General features: G+C 38.4%; 1 protein-coding gene across 1 annotated transcript in view; it reads right to left on the bottom strand.

Annotated features, from left to right (window-relative positions):
• Tace (ADAM 17-like protease Tace) overlaps nt 1-15,020 on the bottom strand; it is a 204,686-nt gene that overhangs the window by 179,828 nt on the left and 9,838 nt on the right. The window contains exons 2-3 of the mRNA XM_090385593.1: nt 3,106-3,244; nt 438-571 (exon numbers count right to left, since the gene is read on the bottom strand). Coding sequence (XP_090241719.1) covers nt 438-571; nt 3,106-3,244 — 273 coding nt within the window. The remainder of the gene's footprint in view (nt 1-437; nt 572-3,105; nt 3,245-15,020) is intronic.

The raw sequence follows: 15,020 nt of genomic DNA, 5'->3' as shown, positions 1-15,020 counted from the left end.
CTCCCTCCGGTCACTATCTGACAGAGTAGAGGTAGCAAGATTATACACTAGCTGATCCGGAAGCCTCCTAGAGAGTTACCAATAGGTTCGGTCCAGTGTACTAACTAGCGGCCGGCCTGCGAACACTGTTTTAGAGCTGTACCCTCGAAATGTAAGGAATATTGGATCTCGCCACGACGTTCATCATAACCTCAAAAGTCATCAATCATACTGCATGATGGAAGAGATAGGGAAGGGTTGACCGGAACTCAGCTCTACAGACTAAACATGAGTTCCACCACTTCAAGCCTCCAATAAGCAAAGTGGTGGTATTTCACCGGTTGATGAGAGTCATCTACCACCTAGTACTGCCTGGTAACATAGAGGGGCAGCGTTCCTCCATGATTCCAAATAACCGGAATCCACTGTATACCAGCATTAAAAACACTCAAACTTACCAAACACTCTTCCTTCAAAAAACTGATCCTTGTTAACCCACACTGGTTGTTTGTTACCTGATCCATCAACTGTAAAAGCTTTAAAACGAGGAGAGAGTAATCCTTGAGCAGGATTTAAAATTAGACGAAACTGCCTAAAAAAAAAAAAAAAAAAACATATTTCAAAGAACTGGATAGTGGAGGTGTCAAAACGATGAAACAATTAACAAAAATTGTTTGTTTGTCAGCATAATCAAAATTTTTTTTAGAAAATCTCAAAATTATGAAAATAAGTTTAAATCAAAAGAAACAATCAAAATAAACTAAAAAAGGATTTTTAATATAAATCTTTGTCTAAAAATTATTAATTTACATGTAGAAAAAATTAATAAAAATAATTATCTAGTAATCAATATTACATATCTAGAAGAATATATCAGCTGATGGTTAACAGACACTGTTCTTATGTTGGTTTTTACTAAACAAAGAAAGTTACCTTCAGGAAAATAGTGAAAAAAAAGTGCCACACTTCTAAAGATAACTGAAGAACATTTTGGATGCTGGTGGTCAGGGCAATGAAGGGAGTGGGAAGGGAATACAGTGGCTGTGAGGCACCCACACTCCAGCAAAAAAGGGTATCCCTAAACATTTGTTTAATTGTTATAATAATTTTATAAATGTTTTGTTATAAATAATTAATAAAAAGAAGAGACTTCTAAAACTATGTGGACTCCAAGATAACACTGCATGGCTGTGATTGATGGCACATGTACTGAAAATGCATTTGCATGATTTCCACACTCTGTGAATATTGTGAAAGTAAGAGACATTAAATACACTAATATACATGCCGTGCAATTTAGTGAATAAAGTAGAGAGTCAGTTCTCCAGAATAATTAATGTCAGTCCTCTTCTGGATAGCAAAATTTTCTGGATAATTGAGCATAAAGTCAAATTAAACAAATTCTGTTATAAGGTATTAAGGTAAAGGAAAAAGACTTTAAATAGTGTGAAAAAAACGAATTTATTTAATTTAAAAAAATAACAACTTATACATAAAAATTCACACATTTACATATGCATATTATAGGTATATGTATAGGTATTTTACTGCAAATTTTATGTGGAAAAAATTTAGAGTAATTTTTTAAAATAATGTTCGATTGTTTTTTGTTTCGTTTGCTATGACCTATTTTTTTGTTCCTAAATCTCTCAAGTTCCTTGATAATATCAATTTTATTATATCGTATTCTTGGTTTTCTGCTCATTTCAGTGCCGTTTCTTTTCATTGACATTTTACCGTAAAACAACTGAGAAAAATAATAAATCTTACAATTTTGGGCCGATATTATTCTTAGCAAATCTGGAGCTAAACTAAACATAATATGAAACAAAAAAAAACTAAACATAATATGAAGAGAACAAAATATGTCATGGAAAATTGGGTTCATGGAAGCAAATGACTAAACTCTATATATCACTCATGGTTTCCGAGAAAACCCATCAGTCCTAATCCAACATTTTGCCAGATATGACATAAACAGACAGAAATACTCTCATAGCATAATAAACATTTGTCTCAAATACTACCATTAATAAAAAAAAAAAAAAAAAAGAGAAGAAAAATCAGCCCTTCAAATTATTCCAGATAACCAACGTTCTACTATATATTCAATTATGGCCAACTATCATACTAGGCCGGGAAACTATACGTCCCAGTTTTCTGGGATTTTTCCTGTTTTCAATGTTTTGTTCCAGTGTCCTTAAATTTTTTTTTTTTTTTTGCGACCTATAAATGACCTGGTTTTCTGAATTTTAAATGTAATGACAGTTTTTATTCAAAGTTTAAACGTTTTTATTTCAATCTCAAACGGGGTCTACCAAACATGACTTCATAAAAGGCATTCATATTTCTCAGCATAATGCAATACAGTCAGAAGCTGAGAGATTGTCTTGCAATGTGGAAGAAGTCATAACAAAAAAAACTGTCACTTTGCAAACCACTCGGTATACACTGAACAACTGAGAAATTTTTTTCTTTAGCTGTAATATATAACAATTATTGATGATTCAAAAACTTTATGGTTAAGCTTATACCAAATGGTAAGTATTAAAATCAAGTATTAAAACTTTTCAATACTGAAGGCATTTTAAATAAAATTTATAAGACAAACCAGTTAGTGCAAACTTGTTCATAACAAATCACCAAAATGGCATCATTTCATTACATTTCATATTGTGAATGCCTTCAGAATGAGTTGCCTGTTATTTATTGCACTACCTTGAATAAGCAATGCTTCACCAGTAGGAGAAGACTATAATGATACTTATTCTCCATAGATACCACCACCCAGATGGCACTGTTTCAAAGCTTGTTGGCCTCTCATCACTGGGTGGGTAGGTACCCCAGTGATACAATGAGTGATAACCCAGTTATGAAGTTTGACTCCATAATATGAGAGAGGTCAGACAATGTGCTCTAATAAAGTACTAAAAAGAGTCTAATAAAAAAAAAAAAAACTAACAAGACTAAAAACCTTGCTTTTGTTTCTTTTGGTGTTAAAAAGTAGAGTTGAGTGTTTAATTTCCCATCAATATTGCTCAAATCAATCTATTTTCCAGTAAAATAAAGACATAAAAAAGCAAAGAAAAGCAGCCATTTCTTAATTCAAGAAGTAATTCAATTTACCTTCCTAATGCTCTAAAAGATACTTCTTTTATGGTATTAAATCTATGTCGACTAGGTACCGCACCTCTTTTCGTAACTGTGTGGCTGATATCAGCTGCTTTTAGAGTCTCAAAATAGTTAAGTTGTTTAAAGATGGAAGCTGAAAGAAAAGAAAAATTAATAAAATTATATTTATGATTTGGCACTTCAATTCAACATTTAAAATATTTGCATGATTTCTACTATCATTTTTGTTTTTACTGCATATGCAGAATGCACAGTCATATGGTGTATATTTGAGGAACAGTTGACAAAAGAAAATAAGTTACAAAAAGTGAGAAAGATAGAAATTAATGGATAAATAGCAAGCCAAGTAAGAACATTATAAACTGTACATAAATAATAATTAATTATTAAAACAAAACATTCCTGCTAAATAATTATGGTAGTAAACCAAGCCAATCATCCTTTGATTTAAAAACTGATACTCTGATGTACACTAAAGAAAATGCAGGAATTCTGAACATTGCAACAGCTAACATTCTATTAAAAACCCCGGGGGGGCTCACATCTGGTGAGTATGGGCTTAGCACACCCAGGGTCCTGAGCTGGATATCATCATCATTCTTCTCTTTCTTGGTGATATTCTCTCTCTCTCTCTCTCTCACACACACACACACACGGTTACTCGGGAACTTTTTTTTTCCTGGTGCAGCATAAGCCTCAAGCTTCCTTGCATCATATGGATATTAATAATAATAATAAAAATAATAATAAATACAATTAACAGGCTATTTACACTAAGGGAGCAAATTAATAATAGGAAACATGACAAGTAGATATCATAAAAAATTTCCCCTTTGTTTAATCATCTTCTGTCACCAAAAGGAAAAACCTAAAGTTTCTCATTAAAGCTGTAACATATTCCATTGCAGTGAAAAACAATAAACATTAAAAAAAAAAAAAAAAAAAAATTCATACAAACACACTCAAAACTGGTGCAGAAGCCTCATTTGCAGAAGGATGTGGATCTGTTTGAGCAGATGCAGAGAAGAGCAGCAGATTAGTGAGGGGAACAAAAGGGTGCTTTTACCATGAAAGGCTTAAGTTCTGCAAATTACAGTCTGGGGACTAATCACATGGGAGGAAATTTGATTGAGGTATTTAAGACTAAATTAGCATTAGCAGAGGCATACGATGCAAGAAAGCAAGCTTAGGCAGCATCAGCCAAAAAGAAAAAAAAAAAAACCCTCCCATATCACCCCTCCATTCATTCCAAATGCCTGTCCAGCTCAGCATTAAATTTATTTAGGCTATTAGCTTCCACAACAAAAGATGGAAGCCTGTTCCACCAATCAACTACCTGCTGGCTAAAAGCAAATTTCCACACACTACAACTATCTTTCCTCAATTTGAAACTGTGTCCCCTCAGGTTCTTAGTCTGAGCAAGACGAAGAATCCCATCAGCATTCAGCTTGCTCAACCCATTCAAGGCCTTATACACCTCCATCAGATAACCTCGAAGGTGCCAGGTCTCCAGGCGCTGCAATTTTCAGAATTTAGGCCTTTCTTCATAAGAGCACCCCTTTGTTCCCCTCACCAATCTTGTTGCCCTCTGTACTCATTCTAGCAACTCTACATCCTTCCTATAATGAGGCCTCCAGACCTGTACACAATACTCTAGGTGTGGCCTGACCATTGCCTTGTATAACTGGATAATCACCTCCTTGTCCCTGCTAGCAAAATTCCTATATATTATTGACAAGACTCCATGACCTGCCCTGGCAGCCCGCCTGCACTGCTCAGCAAACTTCATATTTGACTGCACAATTACCCCCAGGTCTTTTTCACTTTCCACTTCCCTGTGCAGTGTAGTACCACGCAGTTGGTACATTTCTCTTCGGTTATTGCTACCCATATGCAGTACTTTGCATTTGTCAATGTTAAACTTCAGTTGCCACTTCTCAGCCCATTTTTACAACTTATCTAGATCCAGTTGGAGTAGTATACTGTCTTTACTGTCGTTAACAACCCTGCCAACCTTTGTATCATCTGCAAATTTAGACATTAAACCCGATACACCTTCATCAATTTGGGTAGATGGGCTAAGAAGTGACAACTGAAGTTTAACCTTGACAAATGCAAAGTACTGCATATGGGTAGAAGTAACCCCAGAGAAACGTACCAACTGTGTGGTGCTACACTTAAGGTGGTAGAAAATGAAAGACCTGGGAGTAATTGTGCAGTCAGATATGAAATTTTCTGAGCAATGTAGACAGGCTGCCAGGGCAGGTCATGGGGTTTTGTCAATGATATATAGGAATTTTGCTAGCAGGGAGAAGGAGGTGATTGTCCCTCTGTATAAGCCAATGGTCAGGCCACGCCTTGAGTACTGGGTACAGGTCTGGAGGCCTCATTTTAGGAAGGATACAGATTTACTTGAGCATGTACAGAGAAGGGCAACAAGATTGGTGAGGGGAATGAAGGGATCCTCTTACCAAGAGAGGCTTAAGTTCTGCAAATTGCAGAGGCTGGAGACTAGGCACCTGCGTGGTGATCTGATTGAGGTGTATAAGGCCTTGAATGGGTTGGGCACGCTGAATTCTGATGGGATCTTTCCACTTGTTGAAAAAAAACTGTTGAAAAAAAGTCACTGTTGAAAAAAAGCCGTGAATTAGGGTTGAATTTGAAAGTGTCTGCAATTCTGCCCAGACACGATAGGAGGGAGTATATGATGAGAGCCTTGTCGATCAATTCGGCCCTGGAGGGATTGTGCAAGGCTCAAGGGGTAGAATTTTTTTCAGCCTGGACTGTACTTGTTAACAGGAGAGATTGCTTCTACAGGGATGGGATACAATTAAATAGAAAGGGTGCAAGAATTTTTGCTGATGCTGTCGAGGCAGAGTTAGGTGGGTCGGAAAACTGCTAGTTGGGGGGGGGGGGATACAAGGACTAATAGATTAACAGTAGCCACTGGCAGAGGTGGAAGTGATTCTTGCACTGCTTCTATTGAAATGAGCAGAAGCCTGATGCAGGATATTTCAGAGACTGCTGGGAGTCATTGCGGTACAAGTAAACACATGGGTTGTGTTAGGGTAGCCAAGAATAGAAACAGGTGCATGTATACCTGCGTGTACACCAATGCTAGGAGTTTGGTAAATAAATTTGATGAATTTGAGGTATTGCTCAAAACATCAAAGGCAGATATTGTTGGGATATCAGAGACGTGGTGTCACACAGATATAAAGAATGTGGAACTGGAATTTGGGGAATACAATGTGTATAGAAAGGATAGACAGGACAGGAGGGGAGGAGGGGTTATGCTATTAGTTAAGAAACACATAAAATCCAAGGAAGTGAAGCCAGTCGACATCGATGGACAGGGCAGTGTCGAGTCAGTTTGGTGTGACATCAGCATAGGGAAATCAAAATTGAGAGTAGGAGTGTGCTATAGGCCTAATGACTCTGATGAGTATAATAAGATATTGTACAGGAAAATAGAGTGGGCCAGTAAATCAGAGAGTCTTATAATGGGGGATTTTAATTTCCCAGATATTGACTGGAATTTGTGGGTTGGTCACTCGCACACTAGCAAGGCTTTTGTGGATTTATTGGATGATTGTTTTCTACATCAGCATGTTCGTGAGGCAACAAGAGGGAGCAATACTCTTGATCTGATTATCAGTAGTGATTCTTCATGCATTAAGAATCTGCAGATAAATGAACCACTAGGTGGCAGTGATCACAGTGTGTTGAAGTGGGATTTACTCAACGAGGTAACTACCATCAGAGGTAAAGGGAAGGGTTTTTGTTTTCGTAAAGGCGACTATGATGGTCTGAGACAGTATTTAAATTCTATACAGTGGGACCAACTGATGATGTTACCAACAGCAAACTCAAAATGGGAAGCATTCAAGGAACTAATCTTGGAGGCTACCAGGCTTTACATACCAACTAAGAAATATTTTTCAAGGTTTAGGCGTAAATGGTTGTCAGATGAACTAATGAGACATGTGGCAGAGAAGAAAAATGCATGGGATACATACAAATTAATGGGTGACATGGAAGCCTATGATAGATATAAGTTGGTCTGTAACCAAGTCACAAAGGAGATTAGGCAGGCAAAGGCAGACTACAAAAAATCCTTGGCATCCTTTGCCAAGGATTTTTTGTAGTAAAATAAAAACAAAAAAGAGTTCTTTACCTATTTAAACTCAAGAAGGAAAGGGATGAATCAGATTGGTCCACTGGATATTGATGGTTCAACAGTTGAGGATCCTGCTCAGCTGGCTAACAATCTAAACGAGTATTTTGCATCTACATTCACGCATGAGGAGTTATTCAGGAAGGAGAATGATGTAGGTAAAGTAAACATTGGCAGTGAGTTGGATGATTTTGTAATAACTGAGAGGAAAGTGGAGGAAAGATTGTTGAGGATAAACACAAGAAAGGCACCCGGGGTAGATGGGATCTATCCAGTTATATTAAAGGAGGCAGCAAAGGAAGTAAGCAAACCCCTAGCCATAATTATGAGAGCTTCTTTGGACTCAGGGGAGGTACCCATAGACAGGAGATGTGCAAATGTAACCCCAATTCACAAAGGAGGATCAAAGGCTGACACAAGTAATTATAGACCTGTTAGTTTAACTTCTGTTCCAGGTAAATTAATGGAGGCACTGGTTAAAGAAGCACTGCAGGATCATCTAGACAAGAATTCAGTTATAGCTCAGACGCAGCATGGTTTTGTTAAGGGCAGATCTTGCCTGACCAATTTGATTGGATACTATGATGTAGTCACAAAAGAACTGGATGCAGGGAATAACTTTGATATTATATATTTGGATCTTAGAAAGGCTTTTGATACTGTTGCACATGGAAGACTGCTGCACAAATTGGAGCAGTGTGGCATTGGAGGCAAATTGCTGCTATGGATAAGGGGATGGTTGAGTGGCAGAAGACAGAGTGGTAATCAATGGACACTGCTCAACGTGGACTAATGTTATTAGTGGAGTTCCTCAGGGTTCAGTGTTGGGTCCGTTGTTGTTTTCGGTGTTTATGAATGATATTGATGATGGGATATCAAGTTTAATGTCCAAGTTTGCAGATGATACAAAGGTTGGCAGGGTTGTTAAGGATACCACTGACGCCATGCTGCTGCAACAGGATCTGGAAAGGTTGAACAGATGGGCTGAGAGGTGGCAAATGAAGTTTAACATTGACAAATGTAAAGTACTACATATGGGAAACAGTAACCCCAGAGTAATGTATCAACTCTGCGGTACTACACTGACAGTGGTGGAGAATGAAAAGGACCTGGGGGTAATTGTGCAGGCAGATATGAAGTTCTCTGAGCAGTGCAGACGAGCTGCAAGAGTAGCTCATGGTGTCTTGTCAATGATATACAGGAATTTTTCTAGCAGGGATAAGGAGGTGATTATTCCCTTGTATAAGGCAATGGTTAGGCCACATCTTGAGTACTGTATACAGGTCTGGAGGCCTCATTTCAAGAAGGATGTAGAGCTGCTGGAACGGGTACAGAGAAGGGCAACAAGATTAGTGAATGGAACAAAGGGTTGCTCTTACGAAGAAAGGCTTAAGTTTTGCAAATTACAGAGTATGGAGACTAGGTGCCGGCGAGGTGATCTGATAGAGGTGTATAAGGCTTTGAATGGTTTGAGCATGCTCAATGCCAATGGGATTCTTTATCTTGCTCAGAATAATCAGCTCAGAGGGCATAAATTCAAATTGAGGAAGGACGGATGTCGGATAGATGTGCGGAAATTTGCCTTTGGCCAGCGGGTGGTTGGTTGGTGGAACCGACTTCCATCACTTGTTGTTGAAGTTGATAGCCTAAACAAATTTAAGGCTCAACTGGACAGGTATTTCGAGCGAACAGAGGGGTGAAATGGGAGTGGTGTGTTTTTTTTTTTTTTTTTTTTTTGGCTGATGCTGAATAAGCTTGCTTTCTTGCATCATATGCCTCTACTAATGCTAATGCTTGTTCAGATTACAAACCTAAGGGGGCATAAATTAAAATTAAGAGAAGACAGATGTAGAATAGATGTGCGGAAATTTGCCTTTAGCCAGCGGGTAGTTAATTGCTGGAACAAACTTCCATCTGTCGTTGTGGAAGTTGACAGGTTAAATAAATTTAAGGAGGAACTGGACAGGCATTTGGAGGGAATGGTGTGATTTTTTTTTTTTTTTTTTTGGCTGATGCTGCATAAGCTCATACACTTGCTTTCTTGCATCATATGCCACTACTACTACTACTACTATCAATATCATTAATAAATACACAAAACAACAATGGGCCCAACACCGAACCCTGGGGAACTCCACTAATAACATTTGTCCTCGAAGAGCAGTATCCACTGATTGCCACTCTCTGTCGTCTCCCACTCAACCATCCCTTTATCCATTGTAGCAACTTACCCTTAATGCCATACCTCTCCAATTTGTACAGCAGTCTTCCATGTGCAACTGTATCAAAAGCCTTTCTAAGATCCAAATATATGATATCAAAGTTATTCCCTGCATCCAGTTCCTTTGTGACCACATCATAGTATCCAATCAAATTGGTCAGACAAGACTTCCCCTTAAGAAAACCATGCTGTGTCCGAGCTATAACTGAAGTCTTATCTAGATGATCCTGCAGTGCTTCTTTAACCAGTGCCTCCATTAATTTCCCTGGAACAGATGTTAAACTAACAGGTCTATAATTAATTGTGTCAGCCTTTGATCCTCCTTTGTTAATTGGGGTCACATTTGCACATCTCCAGTCAATGGGTACCTCCGCTGAGTCCAAGGAAGCTCTCATAATTATGACTAAGGGTTTGCTTACTTTCTTTGCTGCCTCCTTTAATATAACTGGATAGATCCCATCCATCCCAGGTGCCTTCCTTATGTTTAACTTCAACAATTTCTCCTCCACTTTGCCCTAGTTATTACAAAATCACTTAGCTCCCTGTTAGCATTTGATAAACTTCTGGCACTCCCCTTATTAAATAACTCCTCATGTGTGAATGTAGATGCAAAATAATCATTGAGTTTATCAGCTACCTGAGCATGAACATCAATAGTCAGCCCATCTATATTAAGTGGTCCTATCTGATTCATCCCTTTCCTTCTAGAGTTAACATAAGTAAAGAACTCTTTGCTGTTTTTCTTTGCATCCTTTGCCAAAGATTTCTCGTAATCTGCCTTCGCCTGCCTAACCTCCTTTATGACTTAATTACAGACAAGTTTATACCTTCCATAGGCTTCTGTGTCACCTGATACTTTATATACATCCCTTACGTTCTTCTTCTCTGCCACAAGCCTCATTAATTCATCTGACATCCATTTAGGTCTAAAGAGATCTCTGTAGTCACCTTTACGAAAGAAAAAGCCCTTCCCTTTAGCCTTAATGGTAGTTACATCTTTAAGTAATTCCCACATCAATACATTGTGATCACTGTTACCCAGTGGTTCCTTTATATGCAAATTCTTAATGAATGAATAATCACTGCTGATAATCATATCAAGAGTATTACTCCCTCTGGTTGCCTCCCGAACATGCTGCTGTAGAAAACAGTCATCGAATAAATCCACAAAAGTCTTGCTAGTGTGTGAGTGACCAACCCACAAATTCCAGTCAATCTCTAGGAAATTAAAATCCCCCATTATAAGATACTCTGATTTACTGGCCCACTCTATTTCTCTGCACAACTGCTAATTATACTCATTAGATTCATTAGGCCTATAACACACACCTACTCTCATTTTTCCTTTTCCAGTGCTTATGTCACACCAAACATACAACACTACATCGTCCATCAAAATCAATTGGAGCACTTCCTTAGACTTTGTGTTTCGTGGCTAACAGCATAACCCCTCCTCCCTTCCTGTCCTGTCTATCGTTCCTGTACACACTGTACTCCCCAAATTCCAATTCTGCACTGATTATGTCTGTGTGACACCACGTCTCTGATATCCCAACAATATCTGCCTTTGATGTCTTGACTAACACTTCAAGCTCATCAAATTTATTCACTATACTCCTAGCATTGGTGTACATGTAGGTGATAGATGACTTTCATCAACCGGTGAAATACCACCACTTTGCTTATTGGAGACTTGAAGTGGTGAAACCCATGTTTAGTCTCTAGAGCAAAGTTTCCGGCATCCCCCCCCCATACTTCTCCAACCCATGCATGGTACTAAGTACTATAGGTTTTGATACCTTTCGTGTTTGGGGTTTTCATAAAAAAAAAAAAAACATGCAAGTATGCATGCACCTGTTCCTACTCTTAGTTACCCTAACACAGCCCATGTATTTACTTGTTCCGCTATGACTCCCAGCAGTCCTGGAAATCTCCATTACCAACCAGGCTGCTGCTCATTCTAATAGAAGCAGTGCAAGAATCACTTCTGCCTCTGCCTGCAGCTACTGATAACCTTTTAATCTGTGTATCTCCCAAGGTTTTCCAACATGCCTAACACTACCACGATAGCATCAGCAAATATTCTTGCGCTCTATCTATTTAAGTGTATCCCATCCCTGTACAAGCAGTCTCTCCTGTCAACAAGCACAGACCAGGCTGAAAAAAATTCTACCCCTTGAGCCTTGTACAATCACTCCAGGGCAGAATTTATCAACAAGGCTCTAATCATATACTCCCTCCTATTGTGTCTGGGTAGATTTGAAGACACTTTCACATTCAACCCTAACTTGCGATTTTTTTTCAACACCGGCCTGTACTTAGCATTCGCATTATTAGAGGCATGTGATGCAAGAAAGCAAGCTTATGCAGCATTAGCCAAAAAAAAAACCATTCGCATTTCACACCTCCCTTCGTTCCAAATACTGTCCAGCTCAGCTTTAAATTTATTTAGGCTATCAACTTCCACAACAAAAGATGGAAGTCTGTTCCACCAATCAACTACCCACTGGCTAAAGATAAACTTCCGCACATCTATCCTACAACTGTCTTTCCTCAATTTGAATTTATGCCCTCTCAGGTGATTATTCTGAGCAACAGGAAGAATCCCATCCACACTGAACATGCTCAAACCACTCAAGGCTTTATACACCTCAATCAGATCATCTCGCAGGTACCTAGTCTCCAGACACTGTAATTTGCAGAACTTAAGCCTTTCTTCGTAAGAGCAACCCTTTGTTCCATTCACTAATCTTATTGCCCTTCTCTGTACTTGTTCCAACAGCTCTACATCCTTCTTAAAATGAGGCCTCCAGACCTGTATACAGTACTCAAGGTGTGGCCTGACCATTGCCTTACACAAGGGGATAATCCCGTGCTTATCCCTGCTAGAAAAATTCCTGTATATCATTGACAAGACACCGTGGGCTACTCTTGCAGACAGTCTGCACTGCTCAGAAAACTTCATGTCTGCCTGCACAATTACCCACAGGTCCTTTTCATTCTCTACCACTGTCAGTGTAGTACCACAGAGTTGATATGTTACTCTGGAGTTACTGCTTCCCATATGTAGTACTTTACATTTGTCAATGTTAAACTTCATTTGTCACCTCTCAGCCGATCTGCTCAACTTTTCTAGATCCTGTTGCAGCAGCATACTGTCACTGGTGTCCTTAACAACCCTGCCAACCTTCGTATCATCTGCAAATGTGGACATTAAGCCTGATATACCATCATCAATATCATTTATAAATACAGAAAACAACAATGGACCCAACACTGAACCCTGAGGGACTCCACTAATAACATTAGTCCACAAAGAGCAGTGTCCATTGATTACCACTCTCTGTCTTCTCCCACTCAACCATCCTTTATCCATAGCAGCAATTTGCCTCCAATGCCACACTGCTCCAATTTGTGCAGCAGTCTTCCATGTGCAACAGTATCAAAGGCTTTTCTAAGATCCAAATATATGATATCAAATTTATTCTTTGCATCCAGTTCCTTTGCGACTACATCGTAGTATTCAACGAAATTAGTCAGACAAGACTTTCCCTTAACAAACCCATGCTGTGTCTGAGCTATAACTGAAGTCTTGTTTAGATGATCCTGCAGTGCTTCTTTAACCAGTGCCTCCATTAATTTCCCTGGAACAGAAGTTAAACTAACAGGTCTGTAATTATCTGTGTCTCACTTTGATCCTCCTTTGTGGATTGGGGTCACATTTGCACATCTCCAGTCCATGGGTACCTCCCCTAATTTCTCTATTTCTCTGCACAATTGCTCATTATACTCATCAGATTCATTAGGCCTATAACACACACCTACTCTCATTTTCCCTTTCCCAGTGCTTATGTCACACCAAACAGACTCAACATTGCATTGTCCATCCACATCAATTGGATGCACTTCCTTAGATTTTACGTGTTTCTTAACTAACAGCATAACCCCTCCTCCCTTCCTGTCCTGCCTATCCTTTTTGTACACATTGCACTCCACAAATTCCAGTTCTGCACTGCTTATGTCTGTGTGACATCATGTCTCTGATATCCCAACAATATCTGCCTTTGATGTCTTGACTAGCACTTCAAACTCATCAAATTTATTAACTATACTCCTAGCATTGGTGTACATGCAAGTATACATGCACCTGTTTCTACTCTTAGTTACCCTAACACAGTCCATGTATTTACTTGTTCCACTATGACTCCCAGCAGTCCTGGAAATGCTCATTGCCTTGCTTTCCAGGCTGCTGCTCAATTGCATTTCAATAGAAGCAGTACAAGAATCACTTTCACCTCTGCCAGTGCCTACTGTTTATCTATTAGTCCGTATATCCCCACAACAGTTAAATTCTGATTACAATTTCCAAAACGAAAAACTATATAAAAAACACCCAAGTTATATCTGTTTTTCAAGGAGGGGAGGGGAGAGCCAATGCAGTTAATACACAAACAGCATTACATTTCAAGCACACCAGCAATAATTTATGATTCATAATAAACATACAAGCAAAAAGCAATGACTTTTATATGCAAACCAAGAACATTTAGTTTCTGTGTATCCCATGTTACCCATTCATTCCTCCAATCAGTGCATGGCAATGAACATAAATATCCAGTGCTTCAGCTACAATATAAGGTATATGGATAGCCTATGTGACATATATGAAAAAAAGAAAATTTCTGTATTTCTATTGATACAATTTTAACAAAATTTTGGATATAACTTGACAAATCACAATAAAAGTAAAATATGAAATTTCAAAAAATTCATCAACTGTGTAAAGTTATTACATGCAAATGGACAGACAAAAAAAATAATTGCTAAATTTCTATTACTCCAAATTTTATTGAAATTTGGGATGGTCCGATAACTCTTTCTAAAAGAGCTGAATATAAGATTTTATGAAAATTCATCCACTAGGAGTTTTTGAAATGAATAATGCAATTCACTCGCTAATATTTCCAGGGGGATTTTTGCAAAAATATTGTTCCTGAAAACAATTACAAAAAATGGAAGTTCTCACCAGACAAAAATCGGCTTTACCGTAGGACTTAGATGTCCTATAGTGAAGCTGACTTATTAGCATCTGTTGTGAAACTGAATGCAATAAAGAAATAGATTTATTAGAACTTCCATATCCACAATGAAACTGACTAATTAAAACTTCAGCATCTGAGATGAAAGTTACAGCTCTGAACCTTTGACAATCTCCTGGCCTTCTCCCCACCAAAAAATTACTTTTACCCACTCTCTCTTGTCTGACTGGAAAGAGTGAACTCCCTCCCATAAGGAGTTTTTCCTCCAAGTGAATGAAGGGAACTGGAAGTTTCAGGAAGATGAATCCTGTTTTCCTTCATTCGGCGAACATTTTCTCTGTCAGTGCAAGAGAAGTGAAATTACATTTGCAGCTCAGAATGGAATTTAAGCATCGAAACATATGACACTTTGGCTGAATTTTTCGGGAGTGTGTGTGATAATGAAAAATTTTTGATGGTATCGAGGAAATAT

The sequence above is a fragment of the Mastigoproctus giganteus genome, chromosome 12 (assembly GCF_048544385.1).
Source record: "Mastigoproctus giganteus isolate SK-2022 chromosome 12, ASM4854438v1, whole genome shotgun sequence".
Classification (NCBI taxonomy): domain Eukaryota; kingdom Metazoa; phylum Arthropoda; class Arachnida; order Uropygi; family Thelyphonidae; genus Mastigoproctus; species Mastigoproctus giganteus.
The sequence above is the reverse complement of the archived record's forward strand: the minus strand, read 5'-3'. Positions and strand labels throughout refer to the sequence as shown.